Genomic DNA, 14,313 nt, shown 5'->3' with positions numbered 1-14,313 from the left:
GTCCCGGTGACTGTTGGGTTCCTCTTTCAGGCGAGTCACATCAGCAGGAGCAGCTCAGGAGTCCTGCCTCAGACTCACACTGCTGAGCCGCCCAAGCCCACCACCAGTCCCAACAACAACGTGGAGTCCTGCTCCACTTCCTGCTCAGGTTCTCCCCCTTGAATTTATGTGAAAATAAAATCCTGTTTTTGGTCCTGGCACTCACGACCAGTCTTCTGTGTTTCAGAGTCCAACCTGCGTTCGGTCCACATCACCAGGGTAAACAGACTTGAGAGTCAATGCACCTGTGGTCATGACTTGACACCCCCCTCCTCTGTTCAGGGGCCCGACGACTCCCTCGGGGTGAGCATAGCCGGCGGGAAGGGGAGTCCCCTGGGTGACATTCCCATCTTCATTGCCATGATTCAGGCCAACGGTGTCGCCGCCAAAACACATCGCCTGAAGGTACCAACACCAGCGCGAGTCTGATGTACCGTCTGATGGTTCGGTGCGTATGTGTGTGTGTGTGTGTTTGCAGGTTGGGGACAGGATCATCACCATCAATGGTCAGTCGGTCCACGGGTTGTCACACAGCGATGTTGTGGACCTGCTGAAGCAGAGCTATGGAGACATCACCATGCAGGTAACACAAGTGTGTGTCATAGGTGTGTTTGTGTCCTCACCTCTTGTGTCTCTGTAGGTGGTCGCAGACACCAACATCAGTGCCATCACGAGTCAAGTGGAGAGTTTGTCCTGCAGCACAAGTCTTCCTGTCAACATGGACGCACATGCCTCTGACTCCGAGTGAGTACACACACTGTCACACACTCTGAGACACGCCCACTCACACCGTGGTTTGTGTTCCAGGGGGCCATGTCCACGCAGCATCTGTCTGGAAAAAGGGGCGGAGGGTCTGGGCTTCAGCATTGTCGGGGGATTCGGGAGTCCACATGGAGACCTGCCCATCTATGTGAAAACTGTCTTCAGCAAGGTCAGAGTCCCGTCCTCCATGAGAATCGAACCCTGGACCCAGCAGGCTAACCAGTGTGTCTGCAGGGCGCTGCGGCTGTGGACGGGCGTCTGAAGCGGGGCGACCAGGTCCTGTCGGTGAACGGGGAGAGTCTTCAGGGGGCCACACATGAGCAGGCGGTGGCCATCTTGAAGAAGCAGAAGGGAAGGGTCACCCTGGAGGTCCTCTCCTAACAAGTCTCTCCAGTCCATGATGAGCCCTTTAACATGGTTCTGATCCGCCATGAAGACCGAGTCGGCCCTCCTCGACAGGATCAAAGACTTGATCTGGTGATCACACCGACCAGGAACCACTTGAAGCAGAGTTTCTCCACCCGACGTCTGGTCTGACCAGTCGCCCTCATGACATCGCTTCTGACACACTACCTCATGCCGACAGTAGTTTGATCCACATCCTCCAGATGGCGCCATCCAACCACCTGCTTAACTGTCTTGCTAAGCACTAGATCACGTCGTGCTAGTCATCTGATGACTCTCTTAATATGTTTCTTTTAATAAGGGCTACTATCGTTTATGTTCAGGACACCTGCAGGAGTCAACACTGGGTGGCGCCACTCCACCTATTCATTTCACTCCACTAAATCGTTGGTGTTTTAAGAGGTAGAGGCCATTGGGTGAGCGCCTGTTGTGCCACCCGGAAGAGTGGAGAAACTCTGCTGTCATTGGCTGAGCAAGAGGGGCCTCTAGAAAAGCTTCGCATGAGTGGTTTAGCCGCTAACCACGAGCACAAATAGCAACACTTGCTGCAGCTAATCTTAAACTTGTCAATGAGGGATCATTGTATGGTCTCGACCCAAAGACTTGGTTTCGCTCGTGATCGACCCGTAGCATGTTGTTCACACTTTTTTTCTCTCAAAATATTTGTCACATATTTCATGTCTCGTTGGAGGTAGTTAATTTTAACTCATTCAAAGTGCCATTTTGTTTTTCATGTGAAGGTTTATCTTCTGAGCTTGGACGTGATTCCGGACCTCTCAGGTCTCAGGGGGGTGGGGGGTGGGGGCAACAGATCTTCCTCATGATTGGGATTTAAGGGAAAAATGTCAAAGCAAAGCAGGTCGACACTTGAAGCGGCAGTTCAGCTCATACTGCTAACATGCTAAGCTAATTTTAAGCCAACATTTGCTAAGAAAAAAAAAAAAAAGATGTGTTACCATCGAAAACTTGTATTTTGTTTCTCATTAAAATATGATGAAGAAGCCACTTTTCATTTGACCGACCTTCACGTTCATTGCAAATGACTAGCAAGCATTTGTTCATGACCTGAGTTTGTGAACTTTCTTTTTTAATAACATTTTAATAGAATGTTGATTATGTGTGTCTCGTGATTCAACTGATGTTATTGACAAAGACAGCTAACGCAATTAGCTAACAAAAGCAATAATGACCCGATTAGCATGAAACAGAGACCAAATCTTTACCCAGCGACCTGTGTTCAAACGTACTTTCTGATTTGTCCTCACGTTCTTTTCTTTGTATTTGATTGTAACTTTCCATGAGTGTCGACCTGTTTTAGCCAGCTAACATGCTAAAAGCTAATCCAGATCAGTTCATTAACTGTATTTTTTTTTTACTTTTTTAACTGTTTTTAGATGAAGTCAATTGTTTCTGCTTCATTTGTGCACAAACGTTTGTCTCCTTCACCTGTATGTGAAAATAAAAACCTTGTCCCGACTCATACTTGCTCCTAAATTTGTTATCGGTCCACCAAGGCCCTCGCTCACATCGCTATGGTGCTTGAAGAGAAGATTGAAATGTCAAACGCTGTTTGTTGGAGGTCACAGTTAATCACTAACCCCGTCATTATTCAGTGTTAAGAAGGGGATAAGCTGATGTAGCAGTTTGTTCCAAAAAAAAAACATTTATTGATGCAACATTGGCAGGATCATGTTCTTCAGTGTACACAGTCCATAACAAGTCTAAAGAGACACAGGAAGGCCATGTGTGTGGATAGTGAGAGAGAGAGGTGGGGGAGGGTCACCGTGTTGTTTTCAGGTGATACAAGGCTTTGTAGTGAGAGAAGAGGAATGGGAGGCAGGCGGAAGCGTGAAGATGAGGGAGTGAAAACTGTATGTGGTTCATTCAGAGCGAAGGAGGTGAAGAAGAGAATGCAGGCAGGGTGGAGCGGCAAGCAAGAAGCTTTGGAGACTCAGGAGTCGGAGTGAGGAGAGTCAGAGGTGAAGTTGCCGAGCTTGTCATTGGATTGGAAATGATTCTATCTGAAGAGACGTTAGACAAAGTGATGGAGGTCAGCTCGCACTCTGGTCACATGGCCGTCACCCATGTGACCGCCTCATTCTCCTGCTGTTTGATTCTGCGGGAGACAGTGGTCACACCTTGAACTCTTAATGCTGGAGAAGTGGTGTACCTGCACACGCCGGAGGTGGACTTCCTGTGACTCTCAGAGAGACTGGAACGTCTGTGAAGGAGTCAGGATAAAGGGTGATGATCAAAAACCAGTCAAAACCAGCCACCACCAAACAACCTGCTGTGGTCGGAGAACCAGGCCCGCTTCACCAGGAACACCACAAACACCAGGAAGAGGAAGACGGAGACTGAGATGAGGCCGGTCAGCCACGGAGGGAGAGGACGCCTGCTGACCTCGGACCCAACTGACAACACAACAGTCTTCATGTGAAGAACTCTGTGTTCATTGTGTAGTCAAGTACACATGAAAACAGATGACCTCCGTCACACTCACACATTGACTGTATCAGCACATATGGCCATGCACAATTCATACATTCATAAAAAATACACAAAATGGACACAAAAACGCATTCAAGCCACAAACCCAGATGAAAAACAGAGATGAGACACTCAGAAATCACTAAAACACAGGAACACACACACTCACACACAAATGCATGCGCTCACCAAAACAAAAACACACCTAATAATGTACAGATAAGAGATAATTGCATTTATAACATACACACAAAATTGATTTATGAACAAACAAACATGTATTGTATGCACAGTAGCTACACACAGACATTACTGGACCAAAACATGAAAACATGCACAACAAAGGAACAAATGCACACTATGTACACACACTGTTGGTGCACAAAATGAACATGAAATGAGTCTGGAGCATGCACGCTCCCGGGTGCGTTCTCACCTGTCTGGGCCTCCACGGTCACCAGCAGCAGCAGACTGACGCACTGCACGGGAAGGAGTCTCATGGTGGAGTCCCAGTGTGAGGGGTCGGAGTGGAGACCAGGAGGAAGATGTGAGGTGTTAATGATTCACTCGGAGGTGTCACAACAAACAGTGATTCATCCGGAAAGATCGCGAAGGTTCACTGGTTGAGACAAGAGTCATGTGACTGTTGACTCGAAGCTGAGCAGTGGGAGGATTTAAGTTTTAGCTGGAGAGGTTTGTGACATGGTCTAAACGTTTTTCTAGCTCTGTAACATCATGATTTCTCTATGGTCCGAATGTGACAGACAGCGGTCCTGACGCAGGGGGCTTCCATCCCAACATACCCCCAGAAGGAGCAGAGACAAGCTTGTGTAAGAACATTTGTCTCACTGTTGAAGTGATATACTCCAACTGCAGATCATTTTGATGCCACTAGCTACAGCCAGTCCCACAGTGAGCACCTCATCATGGTTGAAAGGTCAACATTACGCTTTATGAAATTTTTTTAGGTGTACGAACATGAACCTGCCGTTTCGGGTGCCGATCACTCAAGAGATGGACATCACTTGTGGCTGTGTGTCAGGTGGCACACAAGAAGGCCAAGAATCAGTCAGCAGGGTTCGTCATTGAGACCACCATCCTGAGCTGTTGTCTTATCTGCAGCTAGCTGCTGTTGATGAAGTTCTCCAGAAGTTTCTCAGGTTCATTGAGAAGCCGACAAGAGGCTGGAGGTTCTGTATCGCACCTATGTGTCTCAAATTAGCCACCATTAGCAGACTTGGCCTAGAGCAGGGGTCTCAAACTCGCGGCCCACGGGCCATTTATGGCCTGCAGGACTCAGTCCAGTGGCCCGCCGCTAGACGCCCAACTATAGTATACGTATGGACATCTTGTATTAAGTGAAATAGGAGCATGATCCCGATGTATTGATGCTAATGACTGATTCCAGGAGAGACCTTCAAGGTCTATGAAGGTCGACACTTGCACATATGTGACTTAGATAGCTGGAGTTTTTATTCATGGCTCAACTTCACCATAGCCATCAGGTGGCAATGTAAATCTATCTAAAACCATTAATGGAGTCCTGGAAAGTCTGAGCATGTTGGAGGTTCACAGAAGAACACAGGTGGAGGAGGGTTGGACCTTCAGCATGCTGATGACGTTGAGGTCAAACTGGGCCGGGTTGTAGTCCTGCACGTCCGATGTGGAGGACTTGAGTTCACTGGGGTTTTTCTGACGGGAGATGACCCGGTACCGGGCTTTGACTTTCTTCAGAGGGTTGTAATCGGGACTGAGCGGGTCTGGACAGCGGAACACTTCTTTGATGACTGCACCATGTTGAGATAACGCAACAAACCCATTCCTGTAGGTGACCATCCGGACCACCGGGGAGTAGACGTACTGGACCCGCAGGAGGTTCCCTGCCAACAAGAGGAACACTTGAATTCTTTCTCTTCAAGTGTGTGTTTTCTAGGATATACCTGTGGACACGGACCAGACTTTCACCGTCCGGTCCTGAGACCCGGTGAAGACAAACTGGTCACTCTCCGAGAAGGCCGTGCACAGGACACCCTCGAAGAAGAAACCCTGGGGGTAGAGTCCAGTCCCATGGAGAATGTTGGAGGAAGAGAAAGAGTTAATAGATGAATGAGGACATTAAGTGGACCCGTGTAACATACAAGGATGCAGCATCTGACTTGTTCTGAGACTGTAAGGCCTTACATTGTACTCCATGGTGTGGTCCAGCACCAGGGGGTTCAGGGCCCACAGTCTCTGGACGGCGTCCTCTGAGCCAACGAGTGCGTGAGTGCCCCAGTTACTGACTGTCACGCAGGTCACTCTGCTACTGTGGGGGTCCAGAGTGGAGCTGATTCGACAGCTGAAGTCGTAGACCATTACCTCCCCGCCTTGCGTTCCATACAGTAGCCGACGGTCATTGAGCAGAGCCATGGAGGAGAGGGGGCTCAGTAGTAGAGGCAGAGAGAATCGGTCCATCGGGCCGTCCACCGTTGGGAAATTGTCTCGGGTTGTGATCTCAAAAAGACAGACCGCGTCCTCATGGGCAACAGCTAGGTACTTCTCCTGCGAACTGACTGCCAGGCAGAGGACCCTGGAGAAGTTCTCTGGGGGTGGGATGCACAAAGTCTCCTGGGGAAGGTCTAGTGGGTAGATGAGGACAGTTCCGGTGGTCAAGCCACACATGAGCAAGCGCTTGTGCTGAGCCAGCTCCATGCAGCAGACCTCCGCAGACAGAGCCAGGTAGTCCACCACAGACCCTGCCATAGAAGAGGCGTAGAGTCACTTGAGTGTTGACGCAAAACTCAAACAAAAATACATGACTGACCAAGTCTGTTGTCCCAGCTCACCACTTCCCTCTGACTCGACTCTCGGATGTAGAAAATCTGGTCTGCGTCTCTGGTGACGGTGGCAAAAGCGCAACCGGCGGGGATGTGCGGGGTGGGTCTGTGGAGGGGGTCGTACCTGAGAGCCCACATGTGGACGCAGGAATCCGAGGAGGAGGCAGAGAGGATGAAGCCATCGTACAAAAACAAACTGGTGACGGGCACGTTGGAGCCACACAGACAGTCCAGCAGAGCTCCGGTGGTCACGGACCAGATCTGTGAGGCGACAGAAGACAGTGGGTCATAACTGCCCGTCTTGGAACCATTCACAGCCTGGGAGCAGCCAGAATGGGGATTAGCTCCTCTGGTGGAGATAAGATCATCACAGGTGGAAGTGGTCAAGTATCTTTGGGCCCGAATGAGGTATGGATGGGAATGGACTGACGTCACGGTGAAGGAAGAGCTGAGCCAGAAGACAAAACAGATTTTTGTAGGTGTCTGGATTCTCCTAAGTCATCCAGGAGTAGAACCACTGCTCCAGCTCCTGGAATGATGTTCCAGGTTCTTACTCCTGTAAGTGAAGTCAAACTTACCCGTATGAGTTGATCTGCAGCGCCCGACACCAGCTGTCTGCAGTCAGCAGTGACTTGAGCTGACAGGACCACGTCGTCATGCTGCAGGTTCAGGAACTTGTCCACCGAATCACTGTTGATGTTGAAGAGGCTGAGGGTTTGATCGCTGCCTGCAGGGAGCAGAACAAAGGTTCAACCGACCACACTCATTCCATTCAAGAAGGAAATGTTCTAGTTCCGCTCCGGAGTCACACCTGCCAGCAGGATTTTTTCTTCTTGGCTCACTGAAAGTAGAGACGGAATCAGGGGAAACTCGGAAGTGGTGTGACGCCCCCTGCTGGAGATCTGAAGAGCAGAACGTGAGTTAAAAAAAGATCTTTTCCTCTCGCACATTAAACATTCAAGGGGAGAATGAAATGCTCAGAAAATACAGCTCATCCTCTTATTTTCTGGACTTTACAGGAGACAGGAAGCATCTACGAGAGGGTCAAACTGAACTGACCCAGTGAGCAATAAAACATACATACAAGGTAACAAGACAAGCTCATCAATTGAGTTTCATGAAGGGTGTGTTGATATATGGACCTGTAGTAACCGTCACAGCGAGGAACTTACCTGGTACAGAACTCCTTCCTTTGAAACGACGAACACCTTCCCTCGTCTCGGAAGCGTCACGCTCGCAGCAGGCGTCACACTTCCATGGCAGTTCTCCAGGTGGACGTCCAAAGTCTTGTTGTTGAGGTTGGTGATTGTGACACGACCATAGTTGGACAGGACGAACACCGAGTCGTTCAGGACTCCCAAAACCTCCGAGCCCTCCAGGTGGTTGAGGACAAGACCACTGTCTAGCTGCAAGATTTTTGCCTGTAACAACAGGCATGTCAGAGGAGGCAGAGCCTATTCCTCACCTCACACGTACGGACGATTTAGATTCATCGATCAACCCTGTATATTTTAGGGCTGTATATAGACTCCACAGTGAAAAACAGGGTTGCTACGTCACAGTGCAGACACATGTACAGGTGAGCTCCACGAACCTCGGTCCTGGTGTGGACACAAAGCAGCTGGCCCAAATGGTGGAGGTGAACCCAAGTTGGGACAGGGTCAACGGACACCGCCTCCTGAATACAGAGCAGTTGCTGACCGTCATTTAAGCTCCACCTCCTCAGAGAGCCGTCGGCGGACAGTGAGAGGCAGTTGGTGGCGCCATCGGTGAGCTTCAGACACAGGACGGCGGCTGCGAGCGCAGAGTTCATCAAGTCCAGTGGTCATGGGATGTGTTCATTGTCTTCACACTGACCTGTGTGACCCCGTAGGACCTGGATCAGGAACCGGTCGGCAAGGCTCCAGACTGCAATAAGCCCATCTTCCGACCCGACAACCAGGAGTTTGGCTTCCACGCTCAGATCCAGACAAAGCACACCTGTGACAGCAAGTGTGATCATGAGCATCTTCAAATTGGCCTTGTGTGACCTCGGCCTCGGACTTTATACCTGTGTGCGGTCCATTCATTGTGTGCTGCAGCGCCCCCCCCGCCGCCGGTAGGAAACTGCACTTGGGGATGAGGATCGGTTCTGAACATGTTAGCAGCCACTCCTCACACTGACTGCACAGCCGGCCAATCATTGAAGGGAAGGGAGTGGCCAGGGAGGAGAGTCTGGCCAGCAGCTCCGAGAAGAAAAACACCATGTCTGAAGGTCATGAGAATCAGCTGCCATCTGCATTTGCAAAAATGCTCATCTTCTCACCCACCCATGTGACCGTCCAAGTAGTCCAGACTTGGTTTGATCAGCAGCAGAGTGTCGCGAATCAGTCCGGTCTCGGCACAGTCCATGTAGCGGGAGCTGTGGTCCAGGTCGTGGATCACGCTGGCCACTCCGCACAGCTTGCTCTTACAATAGAGCCACTCGGCGCTGCCTGGGACACAGGAGTTCTCAGTAGGCATTTGGACCGGGTGCGATGTGTGAGGGAGGAGCTTTACGTACTGATGACATCTTGTCGGAGCTCCTCCCACAGACCAGCGTGCAGCAGATGATGTGGCAGCTCCTGGAGCTTCCTGACGTTGACCAAACCGGGAGCAAACCACAAGGGCTGTGGGGGAACCTGAGAGGCAGAGGACAGCGACCATTAGCATCTCAGGTCAGTCAACTCTGACGTTGGTGGGCCAGATTTGGCCCCGGGCCGTGAGTTGGAAACTTTAGCTTAGAGTCCATTTGAACCCAGCGATTGTGGCATTTCCTCAAAGTGACACCACACTCAGGTAAAAACACAAAATGTGTCCTCAAACCTTTCTGTCAGACAGGAGCAGGGACAGTCCAGGTAGAGACACAGGCTTCAGTTTCCCAGACCATCGACCCTGGAAATACTCTGCCAGAGTACTGAGGCTCTTCCCCCGCCGCTCGGACGTCAGGTACCTGGCGCACACCGCTTCACGCACACGTCTGCAACACACATATTCAAGTCAAAGTGCGGCGCCTCTGATAGAGATCGCCGCGTACCTGCTCTTCAGTGTGAGAGCGGCCACTCCGCATCTCCAGCGCTCTTCCAACAGGTCGTCCAGGTCCTTTCGCATACAGGCGAGGATCAGCGGCGGGAATCTGATCAGCGACGGCGTTGGAGGGAGAGAGTACTTGTACACCTCACTGAGGATGTCGTTGTCCAGGGACAAGATGTCTCGCAGCTCCGCCTCCAGCAGGCCGTCTCTGAGCAGCGTGGAGAAGAGACAACACACTGAGACTGGTGCAGCTAGTCTGGGGCAAGAGGGGCCAAAACAGAAACAGATGTACCTTGATAATGCAATGTAGCCCAAAGCTCCGCCCACCAGCTCTCGCCCATGTTTTTCCTCCATCATCACAAAGAACTGGGAAACCATCTCCTGAACGTTGGCTCCCAGGTGGAGGTCTTTGATCGGGGTGGTTGACGCCCAGCGCTTGGCAACGAAGAGCATGAGTGTGAGGTGGAGGGGGCTGCCTGTGGCATCGAAGCGCTGAAGGACCGCCTCTCTCTGTTCCGAGGTCAGAGTTCGCCGGTACGCTCTCAAATATGAGTCCGTGATGAGGTTTCCTTCATCTCGGCTCAGACGCTCCACTTCAAAAAAGCCATCCAACGTCTTCAACTTCAGCCGAACGTTCACAAACACCTCGCTGTTGGTGTCCATGGAGACCACCAGGTGGATGTTGGGGGGCACACTGTTGGGCATCCAGTGCAGCTTGTGTCCGTGATGGTGCTCAGACAGCAGGTCGATGGAGTCCAGGATGATGAGCAGGGACTGTCCTCGCTGAGAGACCTGCTCCAGAGTATCGTGGAAGAAACCGACAAGATCCAGGTGGGTGTTTGCTGTTCGACAGGACGGTGGCACTAGACCGCAGGTAAGACAGATCTGAGAGCAGATGCTGCGGAGGAGCACATCCACATCTGGTCTTTGAGGGTCACCAATTGACAGGAGCCTGATCACCACTATTGTCTTGGCCTCCAGCACGGTTTGCATTTCCTGAGCTAGCTTACACAGCAGTGCGCTCTTGCCCATGCCAGCACCTCCGTGGACAACCAGAGGGCTGTGACGACTGTTGGTGGACTCCCACATCGCCAGACACAGTTTCCCTAGAAGACCCTCTCTTCCATGAAGACCCCTGCACAGCTCCGAGCACAGAGACATGTGCCATCCCACTTCCTCCACCAACCTGTCTGCCACACCTTCGCCGTTCTCTTCCATGTTTCCCCACCTGGGTCCCTCAGCACGGCCGAACCCTGCTTCAATCCTGGACTTCATCTGAGACACAAAATCCTCACAGAAGCTGTCCAGGTACTGGACATGCTCCTTCCGTTTCGGGTCGATGCTGCCTTTGTTGAGCTCCACACAATGCAGGTTGAGGATGTTTTTAGAGTCAGTGTAGAGGCGAGACTTGAGGTTGGCGAGAAGACCTTGCGCTTCCATATCCAACAGTCCATCGAGGGTCACGTCCATGAACTTGGCAAGTCGTTTGGGGCCATCTCGGACTCTCTGTTTTGGGATCTCTCGGACAAATAGGAGAGCGGGAGGTTTCCCATCTTTATTTGATAAGCCCAGATCAAACTCACGCTCTAAAACTGTTGCGGGGACAACACCATATCAACATCATAAGATGGCTGCCTCAGACATGACCTTAACCAGAGTAAGCATCAGTCTCTCAATGCTCACCGGATGTGAAGAACACTTGTTTCTGCTCGACGGTGATGTCACCTGCCGCTTCGGCGTCCGAGGCGGCCGATCGTAGGAGTTTCAGCAGCTGAGTTTCGGCCAGACGCCACAATGTCACGTCCTGCTCGCGGTGCATCGCGCTCTCAGGTCGGAGGTCGCTGTAGTGGCTGAAATGAGTCGAGATGGGCTGCAGGACGTAGACGGGCGGAATGGCATTCTCATCCTTCCAGAACCACTGAGTCAGGTGCTTGACCCCGTCGGGGCTTTTGGAAAGCGTGGCCAGGAGGACCTCCAGTAGCTTCTCTGGGATCACAAGAGGAAGCGCCCGGTGTCCGTACCTGTTCCCCAGCAGTGCCTGTGGAGCCAAGATGGCAAACAAGCAGGATGTGCAGATGGCTCGATAGATACCCTGAAATAATTTCATGACACTCACAACAAAAGAAGGTCCGGCAGAGAGCCTCCTGCACCTCTCAATTTCCTCTATGAAGACCTCACAGGCCTCATGGTCCCCAGGTGTGATGCTTCTGAGACCCCATCGCAGATCCACAGCCTGTGAAATGCCGGGTGACCCTGGTGATGGGTTTTGTTTTGGTGTTGTGGACGATTAAAGACACTGACCTCAAACAGCAACCCCAGGGAGCGACAGAAGGCCTGCACTTGCGGGAACGCTCTCTCCAGCAACACCTTCCTCTCGCTGCTCATGTCTGAACACACAGCTCAGTATCAGTGGTCATAGTGCCCAGCCTCTCACCCTCCCTCTGCTCATGAAAGACATGACCTGAACTGTTTGGGAAGACAGGGCAGATGAAATTCATCAAGCGGTTTGAGGGACTGTGGGACGGACATACGGGTCATATGAGTGCAGACAGAGCCAAAATTGACCCGTGGATTTCTACTCACACCTGATACAATAGTTTCTCTGCAGATGTCTGGACTTTCTCTTGATGTCACTTGGCGACACGTCACTCCACGCACACCTGTGTAGTTGCTAGTTTTCAGCCACCGAAGCGGCATCCCCAGTAAAAGTAGTCTCAGAGAGAAAAAGTGTCAACATGGACGGGCAGAAATGTAGCCTTTTGTCTACGGTGGAATTAAAGCAACAAAAGATTGGGATGCTGCAATGTCTCTGTCCATCAACCCTTCGGAGGATTTGGTAAATCTGCAGTTAGCTTCCCTCTGTAATCTCAGTATTACTGGTGTACGCTGGAACCTGTTGTCAGACTTTACAGGCCACAAATGTCACATGAAACTGCAACCCTGTTGCTCCCATGCGCCAAATTTGGCCATAAATAATCCTGCATCTACAGCAGTGCTTCTCAATTGTTTTCCATTTCACCCGCCAGGAAAGACTTAAAGTGCATTAATTTGCCTGAAATTAATTTTAAAAAATCATGAGTGGGTGTGCAATTACACTTGGGGGGCTGCCCCACTATTTGAGAGGGACTGCTCTTCAGTGACTTTTAGTACTACATCAGTCGGTTTGTTGCAGGTGCAGTCAGACACTGAGCACAGTCATCCTGGAGACCATCTGTGAGATGCCAGTTGAGGTGGCTCCCTGGCGTGGGTATGTCCAAATGGGAGGAGATCCAAAATATGATGGAAGGATGGGCTCTCTCCGCTGACCATAAAAACCTCAGTACTGCCCCGAGGTCACTGGAGGGAAGCCCGGACCTCCACGACCTGACCTCGGATAAAACGACGGAAAATAGATGGATGGAAATACAAGTGTTGTGTGCGCTGCGTGGAGAGGCGTCTAAAGAATCATTATGTCCCAAAACGTCTGACTACATTCCCCCTTGTGTCTCTGTTCACTTGTCATACCTCAAATCACAGAAACTAATTAAACTACTATTTTCATTTCTAATCTTAGTTTTCAAGTCCAGAACAAAGAGAGCTACCAAAAGAACTTCTCTTCTGACCTGTGAACGTGGAGCTGATGAAAACCCGGATCATGTTTGACCCAGTGGTCTGGATTCTCTGTCCCCTCAGGAAGTCCTGCAGGCTCCGTCCGGTGATCTTCTCGGATGCACACGTTCCCTCCATCCTCTCCAGCCCAGACTGACATCCCGCCGCTGCTGATCCAGTTAACAGCTCTGTATTCCCCAAGAGATGTTCCTCCTAGACAACCAGCTCAGGCACAACACCTGCTGCTGTACCTGGAGTCAACATATCCACAGCACCTGACACACGCTTCACACCACAAACTAAACTCATATGGACTGTGTGTTAACAGAGCCCAAATATATTCATATTTTACACAGATTCATCAGACATTCTTGGTCCGCTCTACTATCACAAGATTTTTATAAATTTAAGTTGATGGTTCTGTGTTCATTTGAGAACCACCGTTATCTACATTTATCTAAATGTCTGTTATCGTCCCCCAAAATGGCGTTTCAGTCCATCGATGCATGTTCTCATGCGAGGGCAGCCATTGGAGCAGAGGCCCACGCTTCCATCTCACCTGCCCACCTCCACAGCGCGTCCTGGGTCTGCCCTTGGTCTCCTCTCGTTTCAACTCCTCAGTAAAAGACCTTTTGTCATGGCCACTGCATTTATGAGTTGAAGAGTTAAGGGCCAGATTAAAGTCATGGTGCACAAGCCACCTCAACTGCCTTCTCTCATAGGAGCAGAAGTTCTACTCTGGGTCTGCTGTGGATGACTGAGCTTCTGTCTCTTCAGTCTCTATAAAGCTAGTGACCTCGACCTTTCTTCAGGCTGAGGTCACTCGGCACAAAGTCAGGACACTACTCACTGCTCCACCCCGACAAAGCCAACAATGAAACAACAAGCGTCACGCAATACTCCTTCCAGCGAGGGAACTCACCGCCGAGGGAGCAGGTCAGGGGGTCTCAGAGGACCAGCAACTAATGAAGCTGAAAACAGATGAACACGGCGGTAATGAGGAGAACAATGCCACAGTAGTCACTGATGAGCAAACAGCCAGAAGGCAGCAATTAAGACGCGCTTCACCCATGTGAAGGTGCGGTGTTGATTCTTCACTCTGCTTCCCTGCTCACTTTCACTTCTCACTCTCCTACTCAGCCTTGAACCTCACTGATCCTCT

General features: G+C 50.8%; 3 protein-coding genes across 7 annotated transcripts in view; 1 reads left to right on the top strand and 2 right to left on the bottom strand.

The window, feature by feature from the left end:
* The window catches only part of patj (PATJ crumbs cell polarity complex component), a 62,969-nt gene extending 60,254 nt beyond the window's left edge, over window positions 1–2,715 (top strand). For 2 of the 5 annotated variants that reach the window (XM_053877684.1, XM_053877603.1), the window contains exons 42-48: window positions 31–148; window positions 227–258; window positions 322–444; window positions 518–622; window positions 680–783; window positions 847–970; window positions 1,036–2,714. In XM_053877684.1, the coding sequence (XP_053733659.1) occupies window positions 31–148; window positions 227–258; window positions 322–444; window positions 518–622; window positions 680–783; window positions 847–970; window positions 1,036–1,182 (753 nt within the window). In that variant the 3' untranslated portion in view covers window positions 1,183–2,714. Of the gene's footprint in view, window positions 1–30; window positions 149–226; window positions 445–517; window positions 623–679; window positions 784–846; window positions 971–1,035 lie in introns of all 5 variants that reach the window. The other 3 variants (XM_053877925.1, XM_053877841.1, XM_053877775.1) reach the window with 3 other exon arrangements.
* A 245-nt stretch (window positions 2,716–2,960) lies between these two features.
* On the bottom strand, window positions 2,961–4,216 carry pdzk1ip1 (PDZK1 interacting protein 1). Its single transcript, XM_053853851.1, has 4 exons — window positions 4,133–4,216; window positions 3,494–3,620; window positions 3,377–3,427; window positions 2,961–3,322 (listed from the first exon to the last, which is right to left on the bottom strand). The coding sequence occupies exons 1-4, from the start codon at window positions 4,194–4,196 to the stop codon at window positions 3,274–3,276; spliced, it is 291 nt and encodes a 96-aa protein (XP_053709826.1). The 5' UTR covers window positions 4,197–4,216; the 3' UTR covers window positions 2,961–3,273.
* Window positions 4,217–5,235: 1,019 nt separating this feature from the next.
* nwd1 (NACHT and WD repeat domain containing 1) lies at window positions 5,236–13,808 on the bottom strand. The gene is made up of 19 exons (XM_053846745.1): window positions 13,166–13,808; window positions 11,865–11,950; window positions 11,680–11,796; window positions 11,247–11,601; window positions 9,856–11,155; window positions 9,568–9,771; window positions 9,357–9,510; window positions 9,055–9,172; window positions 8,822–8,986; window positions 8,563–8,760; window positions 8,370–8,492; window positions 8,107–8,306; window positions 7,685–7,933; window positions 7,324–7,414; window positions 7,091–7,239; window positions 6,500–6,773; window positions 5,878–6,431; window positions 5,637–5,742; window positions 5,236–5,576 (listed from the first exon to the last, which is right to left on the bottom strand). Exons 1-19 carry the CDS (start codon window positions 13,287–13,289, stop codon window positions 5,266–5,268), a joined length of 4,878 nt encoding a protein of 1,625 aa, XP_053702720.1. The 5' UTR covers window positions 13,290–13,808; the 3' UTR covers window positions 5,236–5,265.
* Window positions 13,809–14,313: the final 505 nt, after the last annotated feature.

The sequence above is a fragment of the Synchiropus splendidus genome, chromosome 1, assembly GCF_027744825.2.
Source record: "Synchiropus splendidus isolate RoL2022-P1 chromosome 1, RoL_Sspl_1.0, whole genome shotgun sequence".
Classification (NCBI taxonomy): Eukaryota; Metazoa; Chordata; class Actinopteri; order Syngnathiformes; family Callionymidae; genus Synchiropus; species Synchiropus splendidus.
This window is presented reverse-complemented; position numbering and strand designations above follow the sequence as displayed.

Bases quoted from the DNA above. Each gene is read 5' to 3' on its own strand.
- pdzk1ip1 (XM_053853851.1), bottom strand. From the start codon at position 4,196: ATGAGACTCCTTCCCGTGCAGTGCGTCAGTCTGCTGCTGCTGGTGACC. The intron at 3,621-4,132 runs GTGAGAACGCAC...TTGTGTTGTCAG, and splicing joins GACCGTGGAGGCCCAGACAG to TTGGGTCCGAGGTCAGCAGG. The intron at 3,428-3,493 runs GTTGTTTGGTGG...ACTCCTTCACAG, and splicing joins TGGTTCTCCGACCACAGCAG to ACGTTCCAGTCTCTCTGAGA.
- nwd1 (XM_053846745.1), bottom strand. From the start codon at position 13,289: ATGGAGGGAACGTGTGCATCCGAGAAGATCACCGGACGGAGCCTGCAG. The intron at 6,774-7,090 runs GTAAGTTTGACT...GTCGCCTCACAG, and splicing joins CTGCAGATCAACTCATACGG to ATCTGGTCCGTGACCACCGG. The intron at 6,432-6,499 runs GTCAGTCATGTA...CTTCTATGGCAG, and splicing joins GAGCTGGGACAACAGACTTG to GGTCTGTGGTGGACTACCTG.